A 15,274-nucleotide genomic window follows, 5' to 3' on the forward strand; every position below is an offset into this window, starting at 1 on the left:
CTGTGTTTCTATGGAAAGAAGAGCAAAGGGAAAAGATTGCCTACACTTCAAAGTTCATTAAGACATGGCCACCTATTCCATGTCCTCAGATATTTCCACAGAATACATGCACTTGGAGAGGGAAAAGGTAAGCTTTTCATTACAAACACATCTATGAGATTTTCATTCTGTTGTGTTTCTGATTATATCCAGTCTAAAATCACTGGGACTGAAAAGGAATAGAAAGAAAAATGTCAATTTCTTTAACACTTCTGTGGTGCTGTCTGTGCTTTCAGGTTTTTCACAAGAGCAATTTGGAAACTGGACTAAAGTTTCTAAATACAAGATGCAAATTTTATGCCAAGACCAAAATCAGTTTGATTCTTCTGCAGAGATTCAAAACAATTATGCATCCTCTGGTCTGTGACTATTATAGAACTGAGAAACTGGCAAAGTGGCAGTCTGGTAGATGTGTTTGGTCCTTGTCATTCATCTGGGAGAGGCTTCACTAATTACCTTCATGGTAATTACCTTCAGTCCTCTGCCAACCATGGCTAATTGTGGTTGGTGTAAAGATGAGAAGAGTTTGCCCCTATGCAGTAGACACTGTGAAGGTTTTTTTCAAAACTTCGGTCACTTTTCCTACTCTACAATTCCAGCTGTGGAAGAGATGCTATTATATAATGTATAGACATTCTGCAGCCCCTTACCTACTTTATCTGCAGCTAAATAAATGAAGCTACAACAGTTGGCTGGAGAATTTCTTCAAATGTGTATTATTAATCTGGACAAGCAGCATATCCTGTGCACACCTCACTATGTCATTAATAGCTTTGATCATAGATCTGTTCATCTATTTTAATTATACACCCCCTTTCCTGTAGGACTCCTTTGCACTGGGCTGCAGCAGCAGGGAAAGCTGACTGTGTGCAGACTCTGCTAGAACTGGGAATAGACAGCAGCCCTCGAGACATCAATGAAAACACTCCTCTGACATATGCAATATACTGTGGGCACACGGCATGCATCAAGCTGCTGACTCAGGAGAGCAGGTAAAAGTAAAGTTCACATCTTGCTCACGTGTTGCTGCTGATTAGAAAACAAATTTATTGGTTTTTGAATGCTCCTGAAGGGCTTGGGCCCTCAGTGGTGTTTCCTTGATCCACAGGCAATACTCGTTCCATTTTCCACCAATGTTGAAACATTACAATCAGTTCTCTTCACAAGGACTCTTCACTGAGGTTGAATACTACTCTAGCAAGCAGCAGAGGGCTATGAAGAAGATTTGTGTATAGCTCTTGCTCAGTCACCTTCATGTAGAAAATTTATATAACAGAATCATTTCAACCCTTAGATATATGTAACTTCCATTTTTTTGAAATCTCTGTGCACTATCTGTGTGCTCATATAATCAGACAGACAGATAGACTGAACACAAAAGCAGCTTTGACAAAAAATAAAATAAATCGCAAGTTTTCATCCTCAGAGTAAGGGTTTGGTAGCATTATCCTAATCTTCTTCAGTTCTTTACCTTGATGTGGTTCTTTATTCTGCGTTCTTGTCTGTTAAAAAGTATAACAAAAGACTTATTGGTTACAATCTTCCTTTCTTTGTATTCTTTCTTTTTCAACAACTGGTATCTAATTAGTTTCCATTCTTCTACTTCAAGTACGCACGCACATTTATCTCTCCATTTCTTTGCACTTTCCCCTCCTTTCCAGTCAGAAGTTAGTATTATGTGAGACAAAGGTAATATTACCTCTCCACTTTTTCCTGCACTCTGTCTATTAGAGAAGGTCAGAGATTAACCAAAATTTCATCTCAAAACCACTACAGCAATACTGGTAACATTTTCATTTTTGCCTTTTTCTTTTTTATCTGTTCTCTGTATTCTTTGCACATATATTTGTAGCTCTGTAGCCTATTGTACTAGTGGCTGGTTTTCCCAGTAATTTTCCATGGTCTTTCCCTAGGCAGAAAGACAAAATAAATTGCAGAGCTCCAAGTCCCAGGGGGGGACAAGCCCCAATGCTGTCTTTGTATTCCTGGCTACCAAGGTTTAGAACAAGTCTGCAGGATACATTCTCATGGACAGAGTGCAACTAGTACCAAGGGAGGGGCTCCAGAGAAGGGGCTTGACCTGGGGGGGGAATTCCATCACCACCTGTCTTCCTAACTGGTGCTTTTTATCAATTATCCTAATTTCCTAAAACCTATAAAAACGTACTCACCCTTGTGGTGGTGGGCTTTTGTGGACATCTTTCCATAGCTGCCCCTGAAGGCCTTCAGTAAAGATCCACTTTTATATTACCTCCCATACTAAAATTATCTTGAGTTTGATTTCTAGTTCAGAAAAGGCAACAACACCAATGTAGGTAATTATCTCTTGACCAAACCGTGCTGGACCTCTTTAGCACAAGCAAGACAAGGGAAAGGGCTAGCAGGGAAAGGGCAAACAGGAAAGAGGAAAAAGGAGAGGGACAGTAGGAATGGTGAACTAGTGCATTTTTTACAGTGTTTGCAGTGACCAGAAATACCTTTTTCCAAGTATGACATAATACAAATACCTGATTTAAAAGATCACAGCATGTTCTCATTATCATTAGAGCTTCACATCTGGTAGATACTGAAGCCATGAAAATGTGTTTGTTTTTTCTCAGATAGCTGTGCTAAGTCACAATCCTTAAGATGATTGTGAGACGATTCACCTACAAGAAAGAGTGAATTGTCACAGTAGCATTTTCAATCTGTTAATTACAGATTTGGGATCCTGGTTTTCTTAAACCACCCATGCAAATGTATCTGGACAGAATATTGCTTCTTTAATGGAGTAACACAGTATTTTCTCATTGTTTGGTAATATTGACATCACATTTTGTTTTGTATTTCCAGTAGATCTGAGTCAGATCATCAGTTTCACTCCCAGAACAACAGACTTATAAAGAAAGAAGGACGATTCAGTATGCTGAACCAGATCTTCTCTTGCAAAAAGAAGAAAGATGATCAGAAAACCAGTCAGAAGGAGAGAAGCAGGGATCAATATCCTGGAGAAGAGACCTCAGAAGTAGACGATATCATCACCCGTTTTGATTGCATTATGAATAAAAATTGCAAAGACATTCCAGATGAGCGTAAGACCACCCCTAACTTTAAAAGAAAGAGTACAGACACTAAGTACCTCATAGCAGAAAAGAAGAAATCAGTATGTCAGGGACTTCCACCCATCACCACCCAGAGCTTTCCCCCAATCACTGCAGGCAATTCTTTCCTAACTGCTTCCCAGAGCAAAATGTCAAGCTTCTCCTCCAGCTCCAGTACCCACCATTTTCCATACAAATCTCAAAAGAGTAGGAGTGAGCACAACTTGCTGGACAACACAGACAGCTGCCAGGCTTTGCTGGATCATCCCTGGAACACAAATTCTAACCAAAGGCTCTCTTACAAAGTCTGTACTAGGACTTCTTCAGACAAACTGATGAATGGCTTAGACTCTGATAAATCTCACCATGTGCTTTTGTGCCCTCCCTGCCTTCCCTCACTTCCTAGTTCTCCATCAGGTAATTTTTTTCCTTCTCTATATCCTATATCCTATAATATCTACTGGTGTGGCAAACTGAGTCAAGAAAAAAGTAGGGACCAATAATATTTCTGTTTTTAAATTTTTTTTCCAGTTTCTCCTTTACGTGGCCATCACAGATAGCTTGTGTGGGTGGGACATCAGTTGAAAGCTGAAGAGAAATAGGAGATTTAAGTAGATCTGAGCAAGCAAAAATGCAGGTATCTAGGAAGTATATAAGGCACCAGAGCAATAAATGCCTCCAGGTATGGGCTTTGTGAATTGCACATTAACACCCACTACCACACCTGCTGCCTTGTGTCCACATCTAGTCCTGGATGTAGATGTATAAGGGAACAGTCTTGCCCTCAAATCTCTAACTGTGCTGAGAGCTGCTTCTGGATCCAGCCAGGTCCAGTGCCATGCTGGACAGCTTTATGCCATGCCACTTTACCCATATAGTTATATTCTGACTCCAGGCTGCAGTGGCACCCCTTCCCACCCTGAATACCACCCTGAGTGCCAGCTCTTTGGTATGATGTGCTGTTCTAATGGTTTCTCCAAAGCTGAATTCAGGATACTAAATTTACAGAAATGGGACAAATGCTTTTATGCTGTGGTCTGGAAATTGTAATGCAACAGTAATGAAGCAGAGCGTTAGAGTTCTAAGATGAACTTGATACCAGAGTTTGGCTGTTTGGCTGGATTTGGGATCTAGTATTTTGTTTGACTCACATCCATGTTTAAATGAATCTGCCTGGCTGGCCTGCATTCTGGAGTTTACTTTAACATATCAGTGTCTCCAAATTCATCTCTTTTGGGGTTAGTCCCATGCCAAAATTAAACACATCTAGCATACCTTCCAACCACAATATCTAACTGAAAATGAAGCAAGCAAAAGCAAGCCCCAAACTTTCCAGTATGCCATTAAAAGGAGTAAAAATTTTACAATAAGGTAATCTACACTTACACCAAGAGACATGAGCCATTACCCTTCAGTGGAAAGAGGAGTGAAAACCCTAAGAAACCCTAAGAAGAGCCTCCAGTTAGCTGCGTGATAGTGCTAACTGATCTGAAATCTAAGTGAAGTGAACTACAAAAAAGCAAATCTTTGCACACAGATCTGACAACTAGAGCAGAGACAGCAATTTCAGAATGACAGGTCATTATACATACATTGTGCAAATAAAGGCTGGAAATAGCTTTTTGGTGTAAAAAAAGAACTACTTTAAAAGTGCCACTTCCTGAACTCCCAGCCACATTCCTGAAAGCTTAATAGAACTGCTCCAAAGGTGTCTCTACTTTTTTACTAGGCTCTCTTCAGCTGTTCACTCAACCATACAAGCTCCAGACTCCACATGCCCAGCAATGATTGCTTCTGCACGACTCCTTCTACACTAAATTCTGCAAGGTTCAGCTCACATGTGGAACACAAGAATACCTGCAGGGCTACTTTACAACCTCACTATAATAGGATACAGCGAGTCTAAGATATTTGGCATCATTGAACTTGACAGCAGTACCAGGAATGAGTTCAAGCTGGATAAGCCAAGCTGGAGAACAGCTATTTCTGGGAAAATTTCCTGTTGGAATTTGCTAGACTATTAATACATTTGACATGGAAGTAACTACCATGTTATTTAAAATGTGATTATAGATTTTTCTTAATATTGTAGTATACTACAGTGCTAAGAAAATGGCTAAATCCTTGTCTGCTCTGGACAGAAGGATAGATGGTTTTCCTAGAAAAAATGTTTCTGTGGAAATCCTATGACAAAAATGTAGTTGTTATAATGGGAGCCATCTTTGCATGCCCAAAGGGAAGGTAAGTAATCTTAATTCTGACAATTTGTTATCTCTCTTAGAAAATAAAAAGCCTGAATCTTCTTTAAGTCCAGTTTTCTTTGTACCAACTCAATTTTAAGATTTAACACCATTTTCCAAGAATGAAACTATGCCTGTAGCTGGCAAAAAGGACCTTCCTCTGAAACATGTGAATTAAAATCCTCTAAGGAGGAAGAGAGTGTCTGACAGGAATGCATTGCACAACACAGATATTGTCTCACATTTCTTCATGATAAAAAGATCTGCTTATCCCTTTTCATGCCTATGTGGGTGGTTTAAATCTGTCTGCCCCTGTAATTAAAGCCACCTGACTTTCTGTGAATTAGAGTTGCATTACTGTAGGAGCTCCAGGGCTTCCAGGTCTCCAGTGTGCTGTGCCTGCAGGACTTCCAGGGATCAAAAGAAAAGTCTGGTTCCAGGCCAGCTAGCAAGGCTGTACAGGCAGCCCTCTCTCTGAGGAAAAATATCTTTTGTTGGGTTTTCTTGGCTTTTTGTTGGTTTTGGGGGTTTTTGTTTTCTTTTTGGTTTTGTTTTTTGGTTTTTTGGTTGGTTTGGAGTGGTTTGGTTTGAGAGTTTTTTGGTTGGTTTGTTTTTGGGGATTTTTTTTGGTGGGGTTTTTTGTTGTTTGTTTGGTTGGGGTTTTTTAATTGATTCTTCTTTCTTTCTGCAGGAGACTTAGCTGAGGGGGCAAAAAACAACATCCAGTTTTTGAAGACACTGAAATGTTAATACTTCATTTCTCAATTCATGACTGGGGGGGACTAGATGTAATTTCCTAATCACTGAATATCTAGGCCAGGATTATGGGTATCAGTAATCTAAGAAAACTCAATTTTAAATTTTATTTTCTGTGTTGACACAGAGTGATGATTGTCCTTCATGACCATGTCTATTGTCAAAGTCAAAGCTAATTTTTATTCTCACTTGATACAAAGGCAGCTGGCCCATATATGTGTCAAAGTCTTTGGAGGTTTTTTGTTCTGTTATCTGTGGTCCTAGGAATAAAAGATGAGTCAATTTACTATCTGAGCTTTAACACTTACACAAAGGGGAGAGGTTGCTGAGTGTAGCAATGAGAATTACTTTACTACTGTGCCATTTGTTTCTCTCAGAATTACTGCCCTCCACTGAGAAGAGCAAAGAGAGTCTAAACTAGAATCTGTCAAAATTCCATGAGAGTTTGCCACCCGCAGTACTGAGCTAGCATCAAAAATCTGAAGCATTTACTTATGAGCTTTGCAATAATCTCTTTTTGCAAAATGTACTGCCATCTACATTCTACAGGGAAAAATAGTGGAAGTAGAGAATTCCAAGTGATATGGGTAACAGGAACCCTGTCTCAAGTATAAGACAGCTCTGAGACCCCTATCACCCTCTCATCTTTTGGGTTACTAAATTTCCAGATGTAAGATGATACTTTATTACAGGTTTTATTACAGTACCTTCTGTTTGCTTGAATAGAAAATGTGAAAAATGGACTATTATTAAGTTTATGATGGTATGAGCAGTATACCATCATAAGCATAGTTCAACAGGAAACATTCTTTGGCTAGGAAAGCAGAGCAAAGCTGATCAGTGTGGCTGTCACTTTCTCAAATTTAAGAACCAATTTACTCTGAGACATTCATCATAACATTAACAACTTTTACACAAAATACGCTACTATGTGGTTCACCTTCCTAAATACAAGGAAAAATGAAAAAAAATACAGCCTCTAAAAAGACCCAAATGCAGTCCTGCATTTTTTAAGAATGAAATTGCTTTCTTTCCATTTATTCAGAAATAACTGCAATTATAAATGTGCTCTTGGGGACAGCAAAGATGATGTCTCAGAGAGAGAAAAACTATTTTTCCAGATGTTATGCTAAACAGATAGAAAGGAAAAGTAGAAAACTTCCACTTGATGCCAAAAGTTTTAACAAGGATTCTTTTCCAAGCATTCACATTATACTTGCAACCACGATTATGTTTTGATTGTTTTGCTGACAGATATCCCATTTAAGAAATGAATATATCTCTTGATAGCAACAACAACCTGCCATCATCAAAGCCATAATGGTACGCACACAATAAGCCATTAGTTCTCAGCATAAGCATCACAGAAACCAATATAACTTGAATTTCTCTAATGAGAGCAACAAACAATTCTCTGCTATATTGGAATTGATATATTTAGTCCTTTGTGCAAAGTGCATGCAAGGTCTATAGAAGAAATTTACCAACTAGACACTAGAGATGTTAAAGAGTAAACACAGGGAAACCAAACTGAAGTCTGTTTCTGTAAAGCAGAGCTCAGCCATACAAGATTCTTCATGCTTTAGCTCAGACACATCAGCTTAACCACAGGATCCAGCAGACCAACCCAATGTGTATCAACTGTTGTGGCTTTTAGACCAGAGCCTTGCTCCGTGCTGAGCTGAAGGCTGCACTGTAACATGGTGGTTTGCCTGACCAACACCACAGTAACTCCTTTCACACAGAATCAGTTCAGTCATCAGCAGAGTTACAGCAGCCCTGACAGCTACTTTTGTGCACCTTTAGAAAACTTTTAGAAAACTGTTTTTCTACAGCTTTATCTTGCAAAGCCCAACAACACATAGGTATTTTCAAGTACCAGCTGCAAATCCACAAAGGCAGTTAATGTCATTCCATCTCTTCCTCCTGCTTAGGATGTCCTGCTACATCCACCCTGTGTCTCCCCTTGTCTCTGTGTGCTGACAGAGCATATGTCTGCTCTTCAATGAGCTATATTGCAAAGCCATGCTGGATGAGCAGCTGCTTGCCAAAACGTCTCATTACATGGCTCATTGCAGATTTGGTAATAACAAGAAAAATTATTTGAGTTACTCAAGCATCACAGAATAAGATCGGCTCAGGAAAAAGATCTGGTAAAAAGGTTGACTTTGTGCTTGAGTTTCTACTTTTTCAGTATTAGACGTGTCTTTATGTGATGAAATCCATTACATCTTCTAATATACTGTCTTTTTAAGTAGTATTAGACCTAAGTTAACTTAGGCATGTCTTAACCATGTGACATGCCAGAATTAACCAATTAACCTTTCCTTTTCCAGTATATACTCTTCTGTCATAAACATAACTTAACAACTGCATAAACATAGTTTAACAAGGATCAGTATAGCCTTCTATCAGTTGTGATATGCTTTCATCTGCAACAAAACCCTCTCAAAGCTCATCTTTACTGCTAATAGCTTTCAATGTCCTTTTCCAACCAGCAGTTGAACTCTGTTTTTGTTTTAATATTTACAAAGGCTGAGACCCTGTCAGGACATTTTGAAAACTAAAGCTTCAATTTTTAAATCAAATCATCTATTTGAATAATTTTACAGATTTAGAGTCCAAAGATTCTTAGAGAGACCTAGCTAATAAACTGTGCCCATTTTAAGACCTAAAGCTATATTATACTAGAGGAAAATATAAAAGTATATGTGAGGGTTGTACTAAATCAACCAGTCTTTCTTATGAGCATAAAGTGAACTAAGCAACAGCTTCTTTTTTTCAGTCAGTGGTTTCTTGTTATTGCATATTTCTGAGAAATACTAGGTAAGTTTTCTTTTCTGGAAGCCAGAAATGCACAGTGCACCGCACTAGTTACAATTACTTCCATAATAATTTTCTTTTTCTTTCACAGGTAGAAGTTTTCGACAGATGTCCATGGACCAATACAAAATGAAAAATGTTATTCCTTGGCAGAACAGCCTAGCTCCAATACCCAACCACAGTGCTCACAAAAGTAAGTACAGACAAGTGTCAGTTACTGTATCACATTGCATGCCTCCATCACTAGCATCTCAGGGCCTGACAGAGGTTTCATGTTTGTTTTTCACAGCATTGTAGAATGGCTGAGGTAGGAAGACACCTTTGGATTCTGTCTGTCCATCCTCATGTCCACAGAGAAGTCACCTACAGCACATTGCCTACGTTCACACCAGTTTTGTTTTAAATATCTCTGAGAATGGAGATTGAGACTACACACTTTCTCTGGGCCATCTCTTCCAGTGGTTGACTACCCTCAGAGGAAAAAGTTTCTTAGTAATTATTTGTGGCCATTGATTCTTTTCCCTCCGTAGGACTCCACTGAGAAGAGTCTGTCTCCTTCTCCATTACTCTGCACAATCAAACATTTATAGATATTGACAAGATCCTTTGAGCTGCTACTCTTCTTGAGGCTGAACAGTCCCAGCACAGTCAGTCTCCCCTTTAAGGCTGACACTCCAACCCTTGAGTCATCTCCATTGCCCTCCACTGGATTTGTTTCAGTATGTCCCCCTCCCTCTGTATACCGGGAGCTTCAGAACTGGACTCAGAACTCCAAGTGTGTCTCACCCAAGCTGAGTAGAGGGGAAGAATCACCTGTCGCAATCTGCTGGCGTTGTTCTTCCTGGTGCAGCCCCAGATGCTGTTGGCTCTATTTCTGCATGGGCACATTGCTGGCTTGCATTCAGCTTGGGAAAGCAGTGGTCCCAAAGAGCAGGAGAGCTTCATCCCACTCCCAGAGTCCCAGCAGAGTGTCAAGACTGTGATTGTCCCAGGCTGGATCAAGCCAGCAACTGGAGTTTTCTTCACATGTAGCCCTAGTCTCAGCAGTCCTAACCTCACATTCTTGTGCTCCACAAAGCACAGATCTCCATTGTATACTACATGAGGATTTACAGTTTACTGACTGTCATCCTGTGGATCAGCCAGGCGCAAAAGCATTCAGACCTAAATTTAAGATTCCTTGCCACTTAAAATCTGAATGTCAGAAGAAATCCTGACAATATTGCTAGAAATGAGGCAGAGGCAGCCTTACAGGGTTGTATTGGATGGGTATGTACAGAATCCTGCACTGCTGTTGTTTTCTACATTAAACAGAAAGAAGAAAAGCTGTTTGAATTACTGAGGTCGTATTCTCTCTCTGCTCAGAAGGAAGAAAATAATTTAATTGGTTTTGATTGCTTTTAAAACCCCAGGTCCAAGCATTCTGTTTTTTAAGCTTTCTACTCATGTTCTCTGTGTCTTCCAGTTAAATCATAGTTGTAAGCAAAATCCTTTAAAAAATCTTTCATAATAATTTTTGCTCTTGCATTAATTCTTACAAGTGGTTAAGAATTTAGTTCTAGTCTCATGCCAAAAATTGTCTTGCAAATAAGATACAATTGTCATAATTAAGAATCGCTGGTTTATTAACTAACACAGCCCATTTATCCAGGTGCCATTACTGCTTGAACATTAGTTCAAGCCAGTAACAGAAAAGCAAAATTATTTGCAAAATAGATTGTATTTCTTGTTAACACAAATTACATATTTGCTCATGAAGCTTTCTAAATAATTGTTTCAGAGTCTCATCTCAGTATGAGATTTCACTCATCCTCCATCCAGCCCTAAAAGTATTACCTTTTTGGACATAGCCTTTATCCAGATAAAGTGCTTAAGCAACAAAGTCTGAGTATAAATATCTGTGTTTTCTCTAGTATTTTTAATACACAAGATGTGTGTTTAAAATACACCAAGAAAAAAAAAAAAAAAAACCAAACCACTACCAAGAAGTTGGAACAATAAAATAAGCAAAAACTAGAATGAGAACTGAAACTACTCAGAGATAGAGAAAGAAGAAGTATCTCTCCCAAAAAAGGAAGGTCAATTAAAAAAGAAGGAAGAAATTATTAAATCTCTCAGTAAAAACGTTTTAAAATACACATTACAAAGAGGAAAATAGGAATGAAACAGTAGCCTGGGAAGAGTACTTGAGTGATTTTAAACAATAAAATTCTCACCCTTCAGATATTCCCAAGGCCAGAGATCCCTCCCATGACTTCTTGAGTAGCTTCAGCACAGACTGCATCTCCTATTCTGCATGCTGCTGCTTCATCCCCCACACAGTCTTTCCATCTTATCATGCAACATTTCCAACAACCCCTGGAAAACAGACTGTCACACAGTCCTCACAAAATGCCAGAATAAATCTTCAAACAAATATGGGACTACTAGAGAACTCTCTGCTTCTCTCACTTCTTCATGTAGTTAAGAAGGTCAGATATTTCTGGAAACATCAGAGGAGACAACATGTGTCTGATGCACAAAAAGGTGACATTATTAGTTGCTGATAAAAAAACCACAACAACAAATTTAAAAAACAAACTTAAAATCTATTTCTACAGGTCATTTAACAATATTTTCTGGAGATCTGTGGTTGTTTTTTGCCATTATTCATTATGATTTGATGTTTCATCTTTCCCAAGTTAACAGCAAAGCATTCCACAAAGCACCAGCATCACTGCAGAAGGCCACTGTTGTCCACTGCTTGCAGAGGGGTGTCTAAGACCCATTCTTTAGCTGGACTCCATACTCCTTGGGCAATGCCTTTCTGACAGCCTTATTTTTGCCTCTGCAGTTTGTAATAGCAGCCACTCCAGAGTCTCTACTGAGTGGAAAAGGCTTCTTGAACCAGTAGCTCCTACTGTTCGGGTCTTTGGTGACCGACTCTGCCCTCTGTGTGTGAATCATTAATGGTGCTTTTCCTGTATGTAGCTTCTGGGGCATTAAGGCCTCCCACAGATCCCAGCCCCGGGTCCAGGCTCAGGTGTTTCAATACATGTACTAATACTAGTCATTATATGCATTGTTTCAGAGCCATCCATGTACCAGCCCTGAAATCCTAAATTGAATATCCTAAACTGAGCGCAGTATGTGGGACAATGTGGAAAGCACTGATGTTTGGATTCTTTGAATGAGCATGAGTTTGTGATGGCTGTTCTGTCATGGATGTGAAGTTAAGCTACAGTGGTTTTGGCCTACTTGAGTCCATCATTTAAAGTTTTTAATGATGTACATAAAGTACATAAAGCTTTATAGATATTTTTCACACAGATGTGAACTTTGAATATATTAACATATGACAGTGTTCCAAAGAGGGACACAAGTGAGCGTCTCAACATTTGCTGAAGGCACACCAAAATTTCAGTGAACTCAAAGCATTCTACCATGTGCCAGAAAACAAATGGGCTAATTTATTGTATATAGCCCCACCAGACTCACACAAATTCAGCACCAACTAAAGCAAAGTGTTAATGGTTTGGGTGTTTTTCGTGGAAAAGAGAAGTGATTTATTGAATTTCTGAACATGAATGAATCTAAAATATGACCCATTACAGTACACTCCTAGAGGCCAGGCAGTTTTAGTAAACACTGTCTGCTCAGGTAATCACAACTTGAATAGTAATTGAAATTAGCTTAAAAATAAAAGAATCTACCAAGTTTCTAAATCCTCACTATAAAGATCCTACTTTGCCCTAAATCCATACCTGGTAAGCTTTAGAAAAGTACTGCTCCTGAAAAATAAATAATCAATTATTAAATTAGTATAAGGTGCATGCTACAGGGGATTATGATGAGAACTTCAGCCTCTTTTGTACCATGTGTATAGTTAAGATAGATAGATAGACAGATAGATAGATAGATAGATAGATAGATAGATAGATAGATAGACAAATAGATAGATAAAAGATAGATAGATAGATAGATAGATAGACAGATAGATAGATGATTAGATAGATAGATAGATGATAGATAGATAGATAGATAGATAGATAGATAGATAGATAGATAGACAGGTAGATAGATAGATAGATAGACAGATAGATAGATAGATAGATGGACAAATATATGCAGTGAGGGCCCACTGCCGACATTAGAGAGGTAACATTTGTTTTCAGTGGAGCAAATTAAATGAAGCACAAAATTTCCAGCTAGAACACTGAAGAGGAAAGTGTTAATAGCCTCTCAGATAATTCATCACAAATACACAGATGGAAGGAAATCCCAAGTGCAATGAGAACGAAATCAACGAAAAATGAATGTAAAAAATTGCAAGATTCAGTTGCCAAAACAGAGATGATGCAGCTCCAGAAATATGCTTAAACTATAAGAAACAAAACTGTTTGTATACAAAGAGCTTGTGAATAAAATAGAGATAAAATGAAAAGAAGCTAATGCAATTCACAGTAAATTGACGGCACAGAAAAGTAGGTCTACTGTTATGGTTTTGAATTCTCCTTTTAAAAATCAGGAAATTAGTGAGTTGTCTGAATGAACGAGCCTGATGATTTCAATTTAAAGAAAATACAGAACTACATTAGCTTTGAAGCACAATGTTACACTGATGACTGTGACTTGGGAATTAGAAATTATCTAAATCCACAGTTTCTTACAAGACAAAAACAGACATATGTAATGGGTGTGCCTCTCAAGTGTTTTGGTGTGTCTTGGTGTGCTACAGGGTAATGGGCTACTTTTGTGGCCTGTGAATATCAGAGCATGTGTGGACCTGTGTTTATGATAGACATATGTTGTGTCTGTGCCTAGAGAAACCCAGACACAACATCCCACATTCTTCCATTTCATCTTCTTTAGATTTTGATCAGCATTTACCTTCAGCAATAGAGCAATTTTCTTAGAAATAATATATCCCCATGGAACACTTCTGTTACAGTCAGCCTGTGATTTCTAATGAAAAAATATATTGTGAAAATTTCTCAACAGACCAAGTCTCCTCCAGGCAAATGATGGGTTCTCTGCTTATCAAAAGTAAATCTTTGAACTTTTCAAGACTTACTGGTCACTAAATCAAAAGTAAATCACTTAACCCTGGAGTTGTTTCCTTTAGATGAAGGTAACCCTTGCCAGGTTTATCTTCATCTGAATACAAAAATACAATATTTTATTAGTATTTTGATCACATTTTTCAAGTACAGGCTTGAGTACACAGAGTAAGAGACAACAGTTCAAAGGAAGTAGCAAAATCATTTCTAAAAATGCCATGCTTTTCACTTTCTGTGCACTTTCTCTTTTTTCCTATTTCCTCTAGTTCAGCTGCCATCTCAGGATTTTAGGTTTAAGTCCCTACGGACTGGTACAGTTATTCTCCCACCAGCTCCAATCTCCAGATCTCCGAAAACAGGACATTCTCAGAGTCATACCCTCTATTCTCCCTTGCCTGATCTATCAGGAGAGCATCTAAAACCAAGCTGTGTCCTACCTGCTATCCCAAACCAGAAGAAATCTAATCCTGAAGAGGAGCTTGAGAAATCACTCACCAAATCAGACACTGAAAATTAATTCATTACAGTGGCCTAAATTAGTTGAAATATGTCCAAGTGGTTAAAAGATAACTTTACAGTTAAATCTCATTAATTTGCACTAATGAAACTGTTGTGATCTGGAGCATAACAAAAACCAAGACAAGACAGTACATGGCAAAAGCTGCACTGTGCGTGTGTATATATGTATTTGCATTATAGTTTTCATTTATGATGAAATTACTTAATCAACATTTAATGTGCAGTAAATTTATTCTGTGAATGGAACCCTCATAAGATGATTTTGTTGCAGCAATGTGCTGTTAAGCCTTTCATAGAAAAAAGGAACAAAGAGTAAAGTTTTCTGCATGATTTAAAAGTTGAAACTAGGGAAACAAATTGACAGGGCTTCTCTGTAATTTGTAAATGCAAAGGTGCTGATTCTGATGCTGTGTGCCGTAAAAAGAATCTTTTTAAGATTGAGAAAATAAACTCAAAATAAACTCAAAATAAAAGGCAGCCTTAGCAATTGAAGTCTTTTGTCTCTGTTTTCACACATTTTCTAAACTGTCAGTTCGTGAATTCAACAAGTTAAAAAAGTACAATGAAACACTAATTCCAGTGGAACAGACAGACCTTTAGCCTGCACTGTTCAAAACTGTTCATTTCACAGACAGATTAATGTCTTATTTAATCCTTCATACTCCACAGTGACAAAAATGCATCTTCATAAAACAAGGATTGCACTGTCCTGAGTTTTTAGGCATTGTTTCACTTTGATCACTGAACTGGAAGAAATTTAACTACACTGCTGTTCAGT

General features: G+C 38.3%; 1 protein-coding gene across 3 annotated transcripts in view; it reads left to right on the top strand.

Annotated features, from left to right (window-relative positions):
* Window positions 1-14,983, top strand: part of ANKRD55 (ankyrin repeat domain 55) — a 47,434-nt gene extending 32,451 nt beyond the window's left edge. The window contains exons 8-12 of one of the 3 annotated variants that reach the window (XR_009490346.1): window positions 864-1,031; window positions 2,872-3,536; window positions 4,849-5,360; window positions 6,051-9,131; window positions 9,228-12,839. Coding sequence is in view for 2 of the 3 variants with exons in the window: in XM_059874045.1 (XP_059730028.1) it covers window positions 864-1,031; window positions 2,872-3,536; window positions 9,030-9,131; window positions 14,244-14,494 (1,186 nt within the window). In the remaining variant the exon portion in view is untranslated. Of the gene's footprint in view, window positions 1-863; window positions 1,032-2,871; window positions 3,537-4,848; window positions 5,423-6,050; window positions 9,132-9,227; window positions 12,840-14,243 lie in introns of those variants that run through there. The other 2 variants (XM_059874045.1, XM_059874046.1) reach the window with 2 other exon arrangements.
* The last annotated feature ends 291 nt before the right edge of the window (window positions 14,984-15,274 follow it).

Source organism: Haemorhous mexicanus, chromosome Z (assembly GCF_027477595.1).
Source record: "Haemorhous mexicanus isolate bHaeMex1 chromosome Z, bHaeMex1.pri, whole genome shotgun sequence".
NCBI classification, from domain to species: domain Eukaryota; kingdom Metazoa; phylum Chordata; class Aves; order Passeriformes; family Fringillidae; genus Haemorhous; species Haemorhous mexicanus.